The following is a 19,102-nucleotide window of genomic DNA, read 5'->3' as shown; positions in this document are numbered from 1 at the left end:
CCATTTGTCAACCATTTATCCTTCAATATCACAGAATCATGGAGTTGGAAGGGACTTCCATGGTTATCTAGTCCACCTCATGCACAATGCAGATATGGTCCCTAGAACCCATTCCAGTCAATATTCTGTCTCCAGCATTCTGTACCATTTGTAGCTTCTGAACTCATCCATCATTCAGTAGCATTAATCGTGTTAGCGCATGCTCAGAATTCAATTAATCAAAACATGGTTCCCACATGGATGCACCATGTATTTGTAATCTTCTCCATGGCACACAATTAACAAGAACATGCATGGCATTGGGAGGTAAGCAAGCAAAATGGGCAAAGCTGAAATACTAGAGACATGTGCATGGGACAGAGAGATGTCCCTGTTCTCCCAGCAAAACCGAGGGAAGCAACTGGTGGAGAGTCGAACAGGACAGGAACAGTTGCAGAAAACCAATGTGACAATGTGCACACCAAAACATTTGCAAGACCATCTGGACCAATTTGAAGGGTTCAGCAACAGTGAGCATTGATTGCTGTTCACTATTTGTGATTTAGAGCAGACAAGTGTTTGTATAACTTGCAGCGGCAAGTGATGAGAAAATAAGTATAGATAGCTATGCGTGAACCAGTTCCAGACTGTCATGTGGTAACATCCTGTGGCAGAGGCACAGCAAAAATAAAAGGAAAGAAAAATCTTCCGACATTCAGAATAACATGGGACTTAAGTTCCTCATTTTAGAACACCTATAATACTCATAACTAAGTATTCCTTCAGAAATATCTCATTCCCAAATCAGTGTGCTAAAGCAGCTACTCTTTTCTAAGCCCATTGACTCTGTTTAGATCATGGTACTGATATTCGAATGTCACAGCATAAAGTAGATGCATAGGCTTGCAGCAAGACTTCTAATCTTCATTTTATAACATAGCTGCATGCACCCCAAGCTTTAGGGCATATTCTGTAACTGAGTTATTTCTCTATTCCTTAATCTGTGTAATCAGGCCTTTCCTTATTGTTTCCTTAACATAAATAATATTATTAGTCAGTGCCTAACTGTGCAAGCAGTTGTAACTCTTTAACTTTGTGATTTGACCGTTTCCAGAAGGCAATAATAAGGTTCAAAAGATCACTCTGAGAAAAAGAAGCGTGTTGGTAGCAAGAACAGGAAAGGTAGCAAAAGGCTCAGGTGGCCTCTGCTGGGTGAGTGGAATCATTAAAGATTTAACAAAAGGAAAATAAGATATGCTACTTTCTGTTTAATGCACTTCTGAAATAAAACCTGGTTGAACAAGATGGAAGGATCACAGGAGCAGGAGGATGACAGCTTTACTAGCATTTCTTTGGCCGACGATCCAGGTAAGAGGACAGGGAGGGATTGCTATAAAAACATAAGATCCAAAGTCTAAAAATATATTAAGCAACACAAGCTGTCACTCTGTTGTCTGAATGTGCATGGAGACATAGATCCTTTATTCCCCACTAGCAACTACGGTGATACTTTTGCAGAATCCTCAAAGCAAACTGTATGGATAGGCTTGTGAAGACTTTGAGATTGTCATGGATGACTGCGATTCATTATTGGAACCTATGGTAAGGCAGTGTTTTGGGATGTGAAGAACACCAAAGAATATTACAGTAATACAGGCAGTTCAGTAGTGGTCAGATTAAAAACCTCACTAGCACCCTGCTGCTGTCAATAAATACAGGTCAGCGTTACAACTGACAAAAAATGTCAGGATCCAACCAGAATGCTTTCTATATATGTCCCATTTTCAAATGGAAATTTTCCTCAATGGTTGTCCTTTGAATGTAAATGTCATGAATATCCAAATTATGAAATTATTCAAACTCTATTGAATAATAAAGCATATATATCGGCCTTTGGCTCTTCAATATGGGGGTGCTAGTGATACCAACTGCTCCCCTATATGAGAATAAACAAGAATGAAGAACTCTTTACTTATTCTGTAATAATTTTAGTAACATTTATAGTAGCCTTGGGATAGGTTTTTTCTTTCTCTTATTGTATTCACTACAAACCGTCCTACTTGTCTATATTAGCTTGTGCTTATTCAAAAAGACTTCAGGCCAGACTTTTGAGGTGAAATAGGAGCTAAAAGGCTCTGGGCATTTTATGGGACTTATAGCGGGATCGTGGAGCCAAAATCTGAATAGGGTCCAATGCTCATATTATGCAATACTGGGTGGTTGTCCTTAATGAATCCTGGCCAAATCATCCTTTCCCCCATCTGTCTTTTAAAAACAGTAGCTAAAGGGATCACCACAGCATGTACAGAAGCAGAGACCTCCTGTGCCACTAGTAATTTGAGCACTATTATTCCACAGTAATCCTTTGCTTGTGGTATGAAGTTGTGTGAACCTTCTAACAAAAGCAACACATTGGAAGGGAAGATATTTGAACGGTCTTGGATATGGAAACACTACAGTCTTAATAGCATAGCAAAACAAACTCTACCTGTTTTCTACATTCAAGAATATGAAGTCTGAATAATGCTGCCATTCAGTGAAACAGATTTCTGTGGTGTCTACTTCCTTGCCAAAGAGTAACTGCTTATTGGTTCAAAAGATCCACAATGGAAGACTGTCCGATGCAAATCAGTGTGTTGGTAATAAATGCTCTAAAAGTGCCACCCCTACCAAGAGACAGGTTATTACTGTTTGCCTCTTACGTTAAGGACATCATGCTGAGCTTCTGTCTATGTAACTGGGGCATAATTGCATATATTCATGTTCAGAAATAGTATTTACAACTGATGGTGTCTCACATTCTAGTAAGAGCATTGGTATTATACATGAAATGTTCTTTTTAGTGGAACTGAATAAATTAATTCCTATTGAAAAAAGTGACATCTAGTTTTAGGAAATCTTAATTAGAACTTGGAATGTATTTAAGTATGGATAATTACATCTATACAGCGAAAACTTGCCAGTCCTGTAAGTAGAAGATAATGTGGGTTATGATATCATGAATACCTGGACTGGCAAAATGCCTTAGAGAATAAAAAAGAAGAATAGGAAAAGAAATGGATTAGCTCTGGCTTTCCATTACATCTAAGGAAGCTCTGATTTCAGGGTCATTGGTGTCTTGGTCTATAAATCAGCTCTCACTCTTTGTGCACTGTAATATGAAAATCCATTTAGCTCAAATAAATGATCTAATTACATAATCTGAAAACAGTTTTTGTAAACAAAAAAGAATAGAAGAACATTACTGAGAATAATGATCTGGTATTTCCAGCATCAGAATTAATTTTCTTAATGTTCTTTAAGCAACACTGAGCAGATATCAATTTCTCGATGGGCAACTTTTTGATAAATACTGTAGTATCTGGGGCCAGAAACATGGAGATAATTTTTGTTGCTTGTGTCTATGCACAGATTTTAACTATTTACTCAGAGAGACTTGAATAGAAACAGCTTTGTTTTCTGGGACCTACTGTATGAAGTGGAGCTAAGCTCAATTTTCTGGGCCCTGATCTACAAAAACTTTATCCCTTTGTTCTCCGGTAAACTAATTAACTGGGAAACTAGATTTTCAGGGGAAGGAGTTGCTTTGTTGAGTGAAGAAGCTTCCCAATGTTACAGTTTGAGTGTACTACAAAACACAGACATATGTGACACACATATACAGTCCCAGATTAGCTTGCTTACTTTTCTTGCTTAGGCTCTGAAATTATGGTTAACTAGTAATCAAGCCCGCTGCAGGGGAATGCAGCGGGCGCTAGGTCCTGACCTTAGTCGTCTGCGGCGGGCTGCGGCGGGCTGGTCGGCGGCGGGCTGGTCGGCGGCGAGCTTGTTTCGTTGGCGGCGGGCTGATGCGGCGAGAGGCGCTTCGGGCCTCTCGCCGCGTCAGCCCGCCAGGCAGGGAACCCCCGGCAGCCGCACTTCGCGCGACTGCCGGGGGCTCCCTGGGTCGGCGGCCTGACGCGGCGAGAGGCGCTTCGCGATTGTCTGTCGTGAGGAAGGGTCCAATCCGGACCCTTCCTCATCACGGACTAATCCCACCTCTACCCCCCTTACCGAATTATATAGTCCGTGGCGCCCGTGGCGCCACGGGCGGTTTAAAGATGAGGCCTCATGCAGAAGGGACAAAGCTGGAGATATCAAGCATTGGGTGGCCAAGCTTTGAAAACAAACCATGACACTTGTAGAATACCTCCTTATTTCAAAATATCAATCAAACCCTACTAGCACCCCCTGCTCAAAAGAGAAGCAATAAGGAAGAAATATGCTTCACTTCTTTTACTCACTAGAATTTTTCCTTCCCCTTCTTCCTTGCTCTCTCCTTGTCCATTCTTTCTGTCTGCTACAATGCCATCCCACATTTCTTCCAAGGAATCCTACCACTTCTCTCAGTTAACCAGGTCCCTCGTGCTCCCCTTCTTCCCAAAACAAGCCCTATTGCTAAGGGATAGGTTAGCAGAATGCCCTCAGAAGTGGCTGTTAGGTAAGAAGAATGAGGTGGGCAAACTGGACAGAGGTCCTCATCAGTCCGGCATATGCAGTCCAACACAGACTTCTTTTATTCACTGACAGGCTCAAAGTACAGGGCTCCTGAAACAAATCCGCCCAATTACGTTCAGGTTGTTACCCTTACTCACAATTCACCACAAACAGTCGACAGCTTGACCCCTCTCTCACACACACACGCACACACTATATGTGCACTCCAAAACAATCCCCACAAGTTTCAGCTTTCTAAATCTGTCAACATTCACAGGAGAGAAAAATTTGCAACCTTTTTTTAATACACTCCCATCAGATTAAATAGAAACCACAAGTTAATGTAACAGTTCCTCCCATCAACTCCACTTGATGGAAGAAAACACGGGACCTGGATTGGTTATTGGAGGGGAGGAAGAGAGAGGAAGTAGCACTGCCTCCAGCCCAGTGGCTTCCACTGACCTTCTAATCACCGTTTCCCCTTCAAAATTAGAACACAAAATGTAAACAGGGTTTTGTGTAGGAAGAAGGAATACATAGCAACAGAATTAAAAGTTGGAAGCAAAGAGGTGTTAAGAGTCTTTTGCTGTCTCTCTGAGGTCTTATGCATTCAGGTTTTTCTGCAGTTTGCCTGGCTCTGCATCCTGTTTCTCCCAGAGACTGCAGTTCTCTTGAGAAGCCTTCTTAGGCCATGCTGGATGCTCCTTCTCCTCAACAGCTCCCACCTCCTTTCCTCCTCAGAAATCTCTCCTCTCAGACACGGATTATAACTCTTTCACAAAGCCAAAATGTCTCTTTTCCCCACATCCAACAGCGGACCAAGCTAATAGAGTGATTGCCCCACATCAGTCCTGAATACACTTGTCTATGACACTTCCCATAATTTCTCACAGGCACAAAAACCAAGCAGCCAAGAAGAGCTATTTTATTTGAAATATATTTGTGTTCTGCTTTATCTCAAGGCAGTGAACAAAACAGTCCACCAACAAGGTAAAAAAAAAACACGCACACAAAATCAAAATTACATTTTTACCCTGTATATCTGGATCTCCTTACTCAATGTCATCCTCATACAACCCTGTGAAACAGCTTACCCACCTAGTAAGCTTCATGTGAATCTTGACCTCCCAGATCCTAGTCCCATACCCTAGCCACAATATCACACTGGTCCGCAGCCCTTTCCCAATACAAGCCTCTAACGGTTCAATGCAAAGGAGAGATGCAACGTGTACTTTTAGCTGCAAAACACAGAAATCTCTGCAGAAAGGGGTTCAGAATCCCAAAGGACCAAACACATGCAACAGCCACCTACGTAGTGTGGGGTGGGAGTAAAAACATTCTCCTCATATTGTGTATATTTGTTAGCTACCACTCCCCTTCCCAGCAAAACAGCTGTACTTTTTTTCTGAGCATACAATTAAATTAACAGGAAACATAGGAAATGTTACAATGTTATAGAACTTGTAACCTGAAATGATCTCTAGGTTGCTTAAAAGCTCAGAGAACAGGTCATTTCATAGGGAGAGATAGCGCCTTCTCCATTCTAACAACACTCCACTAGCCAATCAGAGTGTCCCTGACAAGTTCCAATGTCATAGCTACAACACCCAAAGCTTGCTTGTATGGATTTAAAAGGATTATATGGGTTTAAAGGGGCCTTTTTTGAACACAAACAGCTTGCAGCAGCTCTAATTATATGACAGATAAGGTGAGGATCAACTAAAAATCTCATAATATCCCAAGTTATTTTTTCATTTTTATTAAAAATTGTTGAATTGGGTTCTTAAAAAAAAGTTTATTCTTTATCCATCAATGCAATACTTCTTAAGTAATGTAGTGGACAATATAGTTTCCATCAGCTGAATGCCTTTCACAGGAGACTTGTAGTAGAGTGGCCACATTCTCCCATCAGTATAAGCCACTCCCAACGAAGTCTAATGAATCACTTCAAGTCACAGGTAGGTGACTACCTCTGGAGGGACTTGGTTCAGTCAGCTCGTTCCAAAATGGTCCCTCCCATGACTCCTGCAAAGATAAGGGCACCTGCTTTCTTTTCCCCCCTTCCATTCCTTCTCTGTCGAGCCAGTGCTATGGGCTCTGAGGCCAGGGATATATGCGCATGGGAAGATTCCCTTAAAGCAGGGGTAGTCAACCTGTGGTCCTCCAGATGTTCATGGACTACAATTCCCATTAACCCCTGTCAGCAAACATCTGGAGGATCACAGGTTGACTACCCCTGCCTTAAACCATACCAACATCCCCAGTGGTTGAAATTGGCCCAAATTACATTGTAGAAAACAAGCCCATGGGCACGTTTCAGTCTAACATTTTAAGGCACCAGTGGACTTCTGTTTCATTTTGCTAGAATACATTACCATACCTACCCTTCTCCAGATTACATGCAGCATGCTGTTAGATTTCCACCATTCCTGGAAGGAATCCTGCTTTCATAGGTACACTAACCGAAATATTTATATGGTCCTCATGCTACTGGGACATGTGATGAATAAATGTGGCATGTTTAACAGCCTGTTATTATAAGACCTAAGCACACCCAAGTCCATCAAAATCAATGGGCACTGAGGAAGGGAGGCTGGATCTATGATGCCTATTCTGCAATGTGGGTCACTCTCTGTAGGCACAACACAGCACAGGTATAGCCTGCCTCTGTTTAAGACTACGGTGCTGCTGAAAGGTGTATAGTTTCATTGAGGCCTCAAACACCTTCACATTATAGGTGCAACTGGACATTTTTACTCCTTATGCTTACCTTATTTAGACAGTAGAGGTCTCTCTCATGCTATACTTTCCCTATCCTTCTCAGTATATTTTCAACAAATATTTCTCCTACCTCCATCTACAAAAGAAAAAAAGGCGCATTGTACAATTTCAGAGGCATAGCCATGTAAGTAAGCACTGCAGGTGTATTGTAGAATGAATTTTTGTGAGCCAGAGGACATTTCTTCAGTTTCATTAACTTAGCCGGCAGAGAACATAGCCACAGGAGGAGAATTAGTCCAAGGATTCCCATTTTCCCAGCATACAGGGGTGCCATTACATTGCAGAGCACAAAAGAACACACAATCCAGTCACTAGAGCAGAATGATCCACTCAGAACAGATGTGGACAACTCCTAATGAATTGTTAAAGGAAGGTGAGTCTCAATGATAAATCTGAGAAGAACAGATGTTTGTATGTTTGTGGTGAGCTAACCCATGCCTATTCAAATCTGATAGAAGCAAACACTTCTCCCTCAACACTTCTCCCCTTTGCCAGCTGAATGTAACACTTTATAATCTGACAAAGTGGACTCTGCCTTATACAAATGTATCAGTATTTAAGATGCTGCAAGACTTTGTAATTTTTATTTGTGCTTTCAAAAAAAGAAGTGATTCTCTGTTTGTTTTTAACTCATATCTCTGACATATATTTAAAGATGCTCCCCACAACAGACACCCTGTGAGGTAGGTGAGGCTGAGAGAGCCCTGATATTACTGTTCAGTAAGAACAGCTTTATCAATGCTGTGGCGAGCCCAAGGTCACCCAGCTGGCTGCATGTGGGGGAGTGCAGAATCGAACCCGGCTCGCCAGATTAGAAGTCCACACTCCTAACCACTACACTGTATCTCTAGATATGGTGATACTTGGGAAATTGTGAGAGCAATCCCATGCAGGTCTACTTAGAATTCTACTCAGGTGGTCTGTTCAATGGGTCTTACTCCCAGGAAAATGTTCCTAGGATTGCAATCCATGGGCTGTATTTCAGTTGCTGAAAAAGGAATGAGGATTTGCCTTTATCACCAAAAATTGTATTTGTTTGTTTATTAGATTTTTATCCCACCACTCTCTGGGGACTTGTGGCAAGTTATGCAAAACAAAAACAAACTTCAATAAAATAAATCACATCCCTTATGCTAAAAAATCATAAAATCCCCATAAAACCCATAACCCCCCTAAGAGGCAGCATAATCCCCAAATCTTCCTCAATTCACAATCAAGCCACCACAGGTACAAGATACGCAGAGTGTAATAGTGCTGGCCAGAAGAGGAGGGGCCCAATTGACGCTGGAGAACTCAGCCTCACCCAAAGACCTGGTGTAAGAGCTCCATTTTGCAGGCCCTGGGGAACTGAGACAATTTTGTCAGGGCTCTCAGCTCTTCTGGGAGCTTGTTCCACCAGGTCAGGGCCAGGCCTGAAAAGGCCTTGGCCCAGGTCGAGGCCAGGTGTGCTTCTCTGGGGCCAGAGACCGCACGTAGATTTGCACCCACACAGCGGAGAACCCTGTGAGGGGCATAGGCAGGCAGGCGGTCCTTCAGATAGGCAGGGCCCAAGCCACAGATGGCCTTAAGGGTTAATACCAGACCCTTGCATCTGATCCGGGCTACAACTGGCAGCCAAAGCTGCTGCTTCAGTACAGACTGAATGTGGGCCTTCCAAGATGTACCAGTGAGGACCCTGGCAGTTGCATTTTGTACCAGCACAAAAATGTTATGCTAGAGATCATGGGACCTGAATGGACAGATGTAGGATGGATACTATGATAAGGAGAACTGAGTCAGATCCAGCCATATATCTGACTATGGGAGCTGCTATTGATTTTGTTTTACAGTGTGGAAATGAGTATATGGGTCTGGGAGTGTCTGGACCATGTAAGAAGGTAGCCTTGCATTATAATTGCCTTTTAGTGGAGGTTGTGTTGAAATTCTGAATATCATCTATAGGAAATCCTGTAATGCCTAAAGGCATCTTTTTGAAATATGGTTATTTATAGGAGCACTATATTGCTTTAAGCCACATTTCATATTATTAAAATACATTGCTCATGGTGTGGGTTTATTATGCTATTTGCACTGATAGCCAAAGTTTAAAAGATTTCCTTGCCTGGTTTGAAGTGGTTCTGTTGACTTTTCTTCCAGGAAAAACTCTTGTAAAAAGTATTGTGATACCCTGAATCTAGCTCACTAATAAGTAGCGTTAAGGAACAGTTTCAGGCCTCTTGCCCTCCCCTATGCCACTCCACAGCACACAGGAAAATGGAATAAAGCGATGCTAACTTGTTCAAAGGCACAGACCTTCCACCCTCATAGTCACAAAGTTCCAAATCTCGTAAGGTGGAAGGAAATAAAAAGGTTTCTCTCCCCGACCCCTAACATCCGGGTCGTCAGGCTTTGTGTCCCCCCCCCCCCAAGGCAAAGCGTCGCTCCCTGCAATGTCGCTCCTCGCAAATGCTACTACTGAGTTGAACGGGACTTACTCTCAAGCAAGTGGGCACAGAGACCTACTGCAATTTCAGTCGCCGTCGTTTTCCCATGCCCATGTACGGAGCAAGAGAACGACTCATGTTGTTGCATTGCAACTGTATCGCAGATGTATCGGGTGGGAGGCGCATTTGAAACATCCCCCGGAACAGCTTTTCGCAGCTGCCAGCCAGGCCAGACGGAGCTATGCGGGGCTTGGCTGCCCGCTTTAGGCCGCCTCTTGACCAGCCTGCGCTTCGGGGAGGCAAAGACAGAAGCTGCCGCTGCTCTCCTTCCCTACGCGGCGGAAGTAATCCCGGCAAAACCCAAGAGCCCAACCCAAAGCCTGAGAATGGCTATGAAGTCTCGGCTGATGACCCCCCTCCCCTCTCTCATTGGCCCTTTCACGCGGAGCGGCCAGCACGTCGCCGCCGCGATTGGTGTCTCCAGGCTCCGCCTCTCCTAAGCCTTGCTTGCTCGTCACACCAGTTGTTTTCCAAGGCACAAGGCGCGTGCGCTGATGGCTGGGCAAGGAAACTGCGCAGGCGTAGTAATTTCCGTGGACTAGGGTAGGGTTGAAGTGCGGGAGTAACCTGTGCAGGTGAGTGCGTGCTTGTCGTGTGGTGAAGGGGAAAGGGAAGCGGGGGCGGATGCTAAGGCGCCAGCCCCTCTTGCCTGGGGAGTTAGGGGTGGAGCGCCGCCTTTGGGGAGAGCACCAGCGCCAGCATGTGCTGAGGGAGGGTTGATTCTTACTTGGCTTTATTTTGGGTGTGATGCGATGATGCAAAATCTTGCTCATTGGAGAAGCAGGAGACGCGCCTGGAAAGCTCTTCAGAGATGGGCATCTTTCCAGTAGCAAAGATAACCAAATATTGACATAATGGGGAATGGTCAATGAAGGAAACAGCACATATTTCCACGTATATGCAATTCCCAATGGACACTGACGTTAATTCTTATCGTACTGTGCATTCTTTCTAGAATCCCCCTTTCCTGTCAGATAACATGAGATACTCCTCTTTAGAGTAGTAAGTTATTGCACTTGTAAGTAATTTGGGGTAAGCAAAGTATTACATTGAACAGCAGTATTTTGTCCCACTTCTTCCACTGTGCAATTCACAGTGGTGTATAAAATGGTTCCCAGGGGACTACCTAAACCATGATCCGTATCACTAGGGCACAGCTGGTAGGCACTTTGGTAGTACTGTTGTCAGAACACCAGAACAGCCTCTAGAACTAATGTGTCACAAGCTTCAGTAGGGACAAACTGATTTACTTTAACCCTAACCTGTGTTCTGCTTTTAGAATCCTTGCTTCTGGATATTAACCTGGTGAGCAGATTAATAGGATAAAAATTTGTTAAATTACTGGAATTAAAGAATATTTAGTGTTTGCTCAATACATGTTTCACTTTATGAGAGGTGCTGCAAAACGTTCACTATGGGCTATAAGAGAACAGTGTCAAGGGGTTACGGATGCCAGTAATGCAGTCTGAATCTGCTGCTGTTTGGGGGGGGAAGGGTAGTGTAGAATATTTTGCCTTTACTTTCTTTAATGCAAGTTGTTTTATTTTTCAATTTGGCTCTGTTGCTAAAAGTGGCCTGCAGCTAGATCAAAAACCACAAGCATTTCCCTGCAGTATTTCAAAGGTCCATGAAGTTGTTTAGGCTTGTATGTTTGAGTCTGGATGACTGATGTAACTCATCCAAAATATTAATCTAGAAAATCTGGGTGTTAATATGCATACTATTGATGGTGTATCCTCTCTTTAAACAGAGCACATCTCTGAAGTACAGGATTCAATAGAAGAGAAGGTTCATTCAACCATGATGAATGCAGATATGGATGGTAGATGGCATTTTGCTCCTTTTTCTGTGTGCATTCACTCATTCATGCCAATATTTAGCTCTTCTCAAGATTATCTGTTTCTTAACAGCTGTTGAGGCTGAAAATCAAGTGGAATTGGAAGAGAAGACGCGACTTATTAATCAGGTTTTGGAACTGCAACATACACTTGAAGGTTAGTGGCTTTCACTTAGAAGGGTAACTTATTTACAAGCACAGTTACAGATAGCAGTCCTATACTCTGTTTAACCTGGGGAATGTCCAGGCAGGCAAGGTAACTTCAAGCATGAATGTGGGTTGTAGTCCTACAAATTCATTGACAGTCTGCAGGTTGGGTTGGCAATAACCTGGAAGTACCTAATCTCTTTGAGGCATCAGGATTTTCCTCCAGGTTGTTGGCAATCCTGTCTGCAGGCCCCACTACAATTAAGGAAGATAAAAAGCACATTAGGACTGTTTTCATTTTATTCAGTACAACAATTACTGGTGTGAGTGCTATTGTATGATCTTAGGTTTGGTTGGTAAACCGATCACACCTGTGCCCTGTGGTGTTTCACGTGGGATTCTTGGAAGGCAGGATGGCGAGTTTCATCGCTAAACATGTATTTGGAGTTGGATTTCCTGCATCCATAAGTAGTTCTGTGGTTATGGATGCAGTGAGGTAGTTTGTTGCAAACCAGGGAGACACTGTTACAAACCCCAGGAGACACAGTAATTTAACACTGGTTGGTGAACTTCTCTGTCCATACAGATCTGTCTGCCAGAGTTGATGCCGTTAAAGAAGAAAATCTGAAACTGAAGTCAGAAAATCAAGTTCTTGGACAATATATAGAAAATCTTATGTCTGCCTCTAGTGTTTTTCAAACTACTGATACAAAAAGCAAACGAAAGTAGGGCATGGATAACCAAATGTAACATTGTATTGCTGCTGCTTTTGTTTTGTTTTGAATTGCATAAGCTACATGAGTTAATACCTTAGTTTGTATCATTATTGAATATTGAAAGAGTTAATGGCAGTTCTAGACAGTTAAGATCATCACAAACAACTGGATTGTGCAAGTCTGTAGTGTTAGCTTTTGGCAATGTGCAAAGATAGTGTAGAGGAGAATATTTATTTTACAGTTTGAAGATGAGTGCTTTTGAAATTGAACTCAGCTTTTGTGTTAAGCAAACATATTATACACTGCCAACGACTTTAAATATCTCAATTTTTACTATGGTTCTATTCACTAGCAAACTAAAAGTGTTGTGTAAAGTGATGTGAAAAATTCTTGTTTGGAATGGGCTATTTGCATGACTTCCCCTTGGCTCCAAAACCAAGTTTGAACAAAAGGAAATATTTCTTTACGCAATGCATAATTAAATGATAGAACTTGCTGCCACAGGATGTGGTCATGGCTGAAAACTTGGAAAGCTTTAAAAGGGACATGGAAAATTCATGGATGCCTGGTCTGCCAGTGGCTACTAATCATAATAGACACCTACTTCCATCAGTACCAGAGATAATATGCCTCTTTAAATCAGTTGCTGGGGAGCACAGGCAGGATAAGAGCCAGTTTGGTATAGTGGTTAGGAGTGCGGACTTCTACTCTGGTGAGCCAGGTTTGATACTGCGCTCCCCCACATGCAGTCAGCTGGGTGACCTTGGGCTCACCACAGCACTGATAAAGCTGTTCTGACCGAGCAGTAATATCAGAGTGTCTGTTGTGCAGAGAGGAATGGGAAGACGACTGTAAGCTGCTTGCGGCATATAAGAACCAACTGTTCTCCATCAGCCTGTTGCAGTCTTCCTGTTTGTGAACTTCCTAGAGGTAGCTGGTTGGCCACTGTGTAAACAGAATCCTGAACTAGGTGGGCCTTTGGTTCTGATCCAGTATGGCTCATGTTTTCTCTTTTGTATGACACGTGTGAACACACACTTCTCAATGCTTTTTCACATACTGGTAGGAAGAGGCAAATAGTTTGCTCTTTGAGCTAGTATCTTAAAAGCAACCATGATTTGGTAACATAACATGATCTTTTGCAATGAAATCTGAAGACTTTTCCAAAACTTTGCCTGCATCCAAAACTTTGGGTTTTGGAAAAGAAGCCTGAAATTATGTATTGGTCTCTGAGGGAGGAATTCTCTGGCCTTTAGTCTTTCCTTGTTAATACAACATTTAGTTATGCTTCAGTATTTGTTTGCCAGTTGTAACGTTTTAAATAGGAGGCATTTTGCTGAGTTTTCATTAAAGATGGGTGATTTTACAATGACCCATGAGTGGAGCTTGTGGAGCAGGAAGCTTCCATATCCTCATGTCACTGAAAAGCTATTCCTGAGGATTGGTGCCTGGGGCAATGTCATATGTAATGTGGAGGGCATCACTGGTATGTAGGGGAACCCAGCACTTGGATCAAAAGATTATTTTTTTACTTGCATACTTACTTCAAATACTAGTGATCTCTAGCCAGTAGAAAATTTGATTTGCCTTTCAGATTCAGAATACAGCTAGAATTTTCAAAGCACAAAGCATGTTTTTCCCTTTAAAAATACAAGCAGTTGCTAGAGGAATTGTTATAGTTTTGACCCCATCCAATAATGGCTTCTCAGTCAACTCAGGCTTCCTACTAAGCAGACTCTTGGCCTATTCCAGTGTAAAGGGCCTAGCAAGGGCATTGGTTATTTGCATGCATCCATATATGCAGCCCAGAGTCTGTAAATAGACAATGCTTACATTTTATAGTTCTGAAACAGATATTTGTTCTTGATGGACATTTCGTAATGTAGGAAGATTAGGGAAAGGTGGTAGATGGCCAGACAATGCAAGATGATTTTTTTTCTAGCTTGTCCTTTTACTGTGTTCTGAAATCCTTTGTTACAACTTCTTGCTTGCTTCTCAGTTAAGGGGTGGGATTTAACATCCATCCTCAACAGTAGGTCACTTTTGGGGGGCAGGTTGGCAACTTCCTGTTCTTAGGCTTAGATGTCTAGCAAAAGTCAAGCAGTCACAAAACAGTATTACTCCTTCAGTATTCAGTGGTTTATGTAGCATAAGCTAGTGGTGTCCTCACATTCTGGCCTTCAGTACTACAAGTAATCAAATCCTTGTATAACTTGTTTTAAAAAACTTATCATTTGAGACCCGAGAAACTGGATACAACAATCTCGTCTTTAAAGAGTATAAGTTTTCCTTTGACAACTTGGGAATCTAGATAGTCTAGGAAAGCATTTTTAAGGTGAATTGTGTGAGGTCAGCCACTGTGACTGAGTGGTAGGGCCGTTTTAACTTCAGACAGTCTTCAGATACATAAAACGTAGTGCAGAGGATTGTAGGGCTTACTTTTGAGTTCAGGTCAATCATTGGCCCAGGGCACAAAATACCTGACCTCCATTTCCTATGAGCGTCCCATAATATACCCAGCAGTTTTTTGTAGGTATATACTGCATAGATATGACCTTAACACATTTCTGCTATTCTCACTGAGCATGCTTCCCCACAGGTTTGCTACATCAGTTTGCAAACATCTTTCTATTACATGGAGAACTAATTGGTGCATCCCTGCCACCAATAGGCCATATAGTAACCAGTGCAAATTCATTTAGTGATGGACAGATTACAGAAGTGGCTCAGAAATTGATGAGCCACTATCAGCTTTGCCTGGCCAAATCACACTTCCAGTTCCAGTATTAGTTATAGCAGCTTGCTGCCAACTTTATTCCTTTCTTAAATGATGGTGTGTGAAAAAGTACAGCCAAGTGCAGTTTTCTAAATTATGTTTGTGGTTTCTCACTTTTCAATAAAGCCTTCTGAGCTTACTTGCAGACTCCACTGTCAATGAACCTCTGCATTTTGAGAGCCAGCATGGCCTGGTGAGAGTATTAGATTAGGACATGGAAAGCCTGAGTTCAGTTCTCTATTCTGCCACAGGAACTTGATGGGTGACCTCAGGTGAACCACATGCACTCATTCTAACCTTCTCACAGGTTTGTTATGAGGATAAAATGGAGAAGTGGAGAGCAATGTTGTAAGCTGCTTTGGGTTTCCACTGAAGAGAAAAAAGTGCGGTATAAAGTCTAAATTTAGCTGGGATGGGTTGTTCACTGCTTGCCTTCGTTGCAGAAAGTGAGGAATGGACCAACACAGGGAGCTCTCTTTTCTCCCAGCCTACTGTTCTTGCCTTCCTACCTTTTGAAGTTTGGGAAAGGGGAGGAGAGTGGCTGTTGGAGGGAGAAGCCAACTCAGAACAGCAATTCATAGTCAAGTGGCTAAATAGGGGACTTGCTTAGAGGAACTTTCTGAAAAAGGATGAATACTCTCCCATTTTTTATGAAAGCTGGAGCAGACCTATCCTGTTCCAAATAAAGATGAGTTATTTGGGCCATCATTAACCTGTACTAGTTCTAGTGGCAGATACCCATTAACAAGGGGCAATGTTTATGGAACAATCCAAACGTTTTTGATGGGCCTACTTTTTGGGAGGGAACTGTGTCCCCCTACTACCAGTTCAACACTAAATCAGGAAACTGTCAGTGTGGGGACATGCCATCTAGGTATGACTATGTAGCTTGTTAATGTACTACTGAACTTTAGTATACTAGATATAGTTATGTTGTAAAAGGATCCTTGAAACCCACTCTTGTGGCCTTTTTGTTCAACTACCAATTGTGCTGTATTCCAGAACTTACATTAAATAAAAGCTTTTAAGTTTATCTTATTTGGTCTATTAGCATCTTTAATGGACTTTACCCATTTGTAATTTGTATTGAACAATGGACTCGAAGCAAATCTTTCTTAGTAGATCGTAGTGTTGTATGAGGCTGCATCTGGGCTATCTTGTACTCTGAGAAGACATCCTGGCCTCTGAAGAGTGAAGGAGGAAAGGCAAAAAAGCGTGCCACTGTCATCACCACCACACATCTAAATAGCTACAGAGCTGCAGTACAAAATAAGCAGGCAAGGACATTGACCTCCCTTCTTTGCCTCCCCCCACAGTTCCTGAGGATAATAAATGCCTGCTGGAGGTTTCAGTAACAGCCTCTCCATCATGCCTTTTCCCACAGGCCTGACTACAGTGAGAAAAATAAAAACGGCAGATGGAATAGCTTGAAAGAGCCTGATTGCAGCTGTGCAAAATCTGGTTAAGAAAGCCTTGTCTAAATACTTATGAAGTCAGCCCAAAGGGCTTTGGCTTGCGAGAAGAGGGAGTATGTTACATTATCCATATAGAGGACTGGCCTGAAGTTTTTTCACTGTGGTCTTCCAGCTACAGCTATCTCCCCTCCCCTCTTAAAAATGCTGTATACATAAGATTCAGTTGCCAGTTACACACATTATTAAATTTACAGAAATATTAATTTGCCATTTTTTTAAAAAAGCCCCCAAGTGGTAATAGGAGGAAACAGCCATCAGAGACAATTTCAGGGAAACTTTCCCCCAATCCACACGTCTTCCAGGATTTACTGCACTCTTTCCCAAAATTTTGCAGTAAAGGAGGTTTGAAAATTGGAGAAGAGCTAGGAAATCCGAGGAGATAGTCAAATAAAGTACTACGTTGCAGGGAAATAGGGGCACCCCTTCCTAATCACATTGAACCTGGGACAGATACAGAATTGGCCAAAGCTAACTATTGGCCAGTCTCCAATTTGCTTTTCTTGGGGAAATGGAGCAGCTTCTAGGGTTTCCTAGATCAGACATTTCCTCTATTCCTTCTCTGTCTTGGTTATGAATCCAACAACTTCAGTAGGTCTGGTTTATGAACTCATTTGCAAATACAGACAGGGCTAATTAGTGTTGCATGAAAAGAGTCTTTGCTAGAGCCATGGTTTACTGTTCTACAGAGTAACTGCTGGAAGTCTAGGGTAGGAATTAAAGGATTAGCACTTCAGTTCCATAGGTACTTATGTGACTATATGCAGAAAATGCTGTCTTGGAGATATAATGGGTTGTTCCCATGCTTTTAAATATTTAAGACCATTAAATGTGATTATCTAAAACTTGACAAAGTGTGATATAGTCTGCTTTATTATTTCTACAAGTAAGTAGCCTGTTGCTGCAGCTCTATTTGTTGTGGCCAAGAAACACGGTCAGTAAATAGTAAAATGGACTTCCAGCTTTATCTAGCGTGGAAATTTTTTATGTCTTTTGCCAGTAACCGTAAGTACTATTACAGCAGGGTTTATACATAGCCTCTCTTGAAAACAAACAGGAAATTACTATTGTTCAACATGCAATAGGCTGCTTATTATGCCCATTCAAAGAAATTTACATTGGCTGCCATTATTTCTTATATTTAAGTTGTTCTTAAATTAGAAGTCTTATATGACCTGCATATGAGTGTCATGCAAGAAGTATTCTAATAGTAATACCTGCTTGCCATTTTCTCTGGCAAAATGGTTAAATGGCTGTGATGAACCTTCTAGGGCAAAGCACTAATCCTGGACAGCTGTGAAACAAATCTACACAGTAGTAGTTGAGGGAAGATAGAATTTTTTAAATGAATGAACAACTGCGGTAAATCACCTCAGGTTCTCTGTTGAAGAGACAAGCAGAGGAAGTTTAAAATAGAAATCATTTTACTGTTAATATGTAGTATTATTACATAGTGCTACCTAAATTGCTACACAGTCTTGGTAACAAACTTGAAGTGCACACTTATGGGGCTGGATCCAACAGAGCATTTCCTTTTACATAAGAATATTCACTATTTCTGAAAGCAGTGTCTATAAGAAAAGCTGCAGGGATGATTGAAAAGAATACCAGGTATGACCAGCCTGCTAGGAGTTGGTGATATTTTTGCTTTTAGAGTTGATGCCTAAGAGTTTTCAGAAGAGTTTATTCTCCAGTATAGTCTAGGGTTTTGTTTTTTTAATTTATTTATTATTTATTAGATTTATTACCCACTGCTTTCATAAAACATTTTGTGGCAGGTTACAGAATAAAATCCTACATCAATTAAAAACATTAAAAACATTAACATTAAACAAGATAACAAGTTCTCACAGTGAAAAAAATCAACTAATCCTGTATCTACCTCCCCCTTGACCACCTCTGCTCTCTCAATGCCTCAAGGCATAGATTTCCAGGGGTGCCTTATTGTTCTAATATGAGGAGGGGGCCCTTAGATCTCTCACGCCCCAGCCTCAACCAAAGACCTGGCAGAAGAGCTGTTTTGCAGACCCTGTGGAACTGTGAGAGTTCCTTCAGGGCCTTGAGCTCTTCTGGAAGCCCATTCCACCAGGGCCACAAAGGCCCTGGCCAAGGCCAGGAGAATTTCTTGGGGGCCAGGAATCACTGACAAATTAGTACCTACAGAGCCCTGCGAGGAAATGGATCAAGCCCAAACAGGAGTAGAAAAAGTTAAGAGTTCTGCTTTGCAGCTAGTCACAATACCAGCATCCTTTACCAGCCTCCTTCACAGCAAGAACCAAGGTTTCAAGGCTGGCAATATTGTTGTGGTTGCCAAGCAGCCCATACAATGACCCCTGAGATCTGAAGACATCAATTTCTTGAAGGTACAAGTATTGATTAAGTGAAGGCCCAACCCTCCCAAAATTTGTTGGGTATTTTAAAGCATTCAGGTTTTT

General features: G+C 42.0%; 1 protein-coding gene and 1 long non-coding RNA gene across 2 annotated transcripts; both read left to right on the top strand.

Annotated features, from left to right (window-relative positions):
• Positions 1–1,138: 1,138 nt before the first annotated feature.
• On the top strand, positions 1,139–3,062 carry LOC143819102 (uncharacterized). Its single transcript, XR_013224788.1, has 3 exons — positions 1,139–1,347; positions 1,475–1,581; positions 2,338–3,062. It is a non-coding gene; the product is annotated as an uncharacterized LOC143819102 (long non-coding RNA).
• A 7,099-nt stretch (positions 3,063–10,161) lies between these two features.
• On the top strand, positions 10,162–16,233 carry SCOC (short coiled-coil protein). The gene is made up of 4 exons (XM_077300244.1): positions 10,162–10,294; positions 11,470–11,541; positions 11,630–11,713; positions 12,290–16,233. Exons 2-4 carry the CDS (start codon positions 11,520–11,522, stop codon positions 12,430–12,432), a joined length of 249 nt encoding a protein of 82 aa, XP_077156359.1. The 5' UTR covers positions 10,162–10,294; positions 11,470–11,519; the 3' UTR covers positions 12,433–16,233.
• The last annotated feature ends 2,869 nt before the right edge of the window (positions 16,234–19,102 follow it).

This window comes from Paroedura picta, chromosome 10 (genome assembly GCF_049243985.1).
Source record: "Paroedura picta isolate Pp20150507F chromosome 10, Ppicta_v3.0, whole genome shotgun sequence".
In the NCBI taxonomy this organism is placed as follows: Eukaryota; Metazoa; Chordata; class Lepidosauria; order Squamata; family Gekkonidae; genus Paroedura; species Paroedura picta.
Note: the sequence above shows the minus strand (reverse complement) of the source record. Positions and strands in the feature narration are given on the sequence as shown.

Excerpts from the sequence above, each read along its gene's own strand:
- SCOC (XM_077300244.1), top strand. The coding sequence starts at position 11,520 with ATGATGAATGCAGATATGGATG. Across the intron at positions 11,542-11,629 it reads GATGAATGCAGATATGGATG|CTGTTGAGGCTGAAAATCAA; the intron begins GTAGATGGCATT and ends GTTTCTTAACAG. Across the intron at positions 11,714-12,289 it reads ACTGCAACATACACTTGAAG|ATCTGTCTGCCAGAGTTGAT; the intron begins GTTAGTGGCTTT and ends CTGTCCATACAG.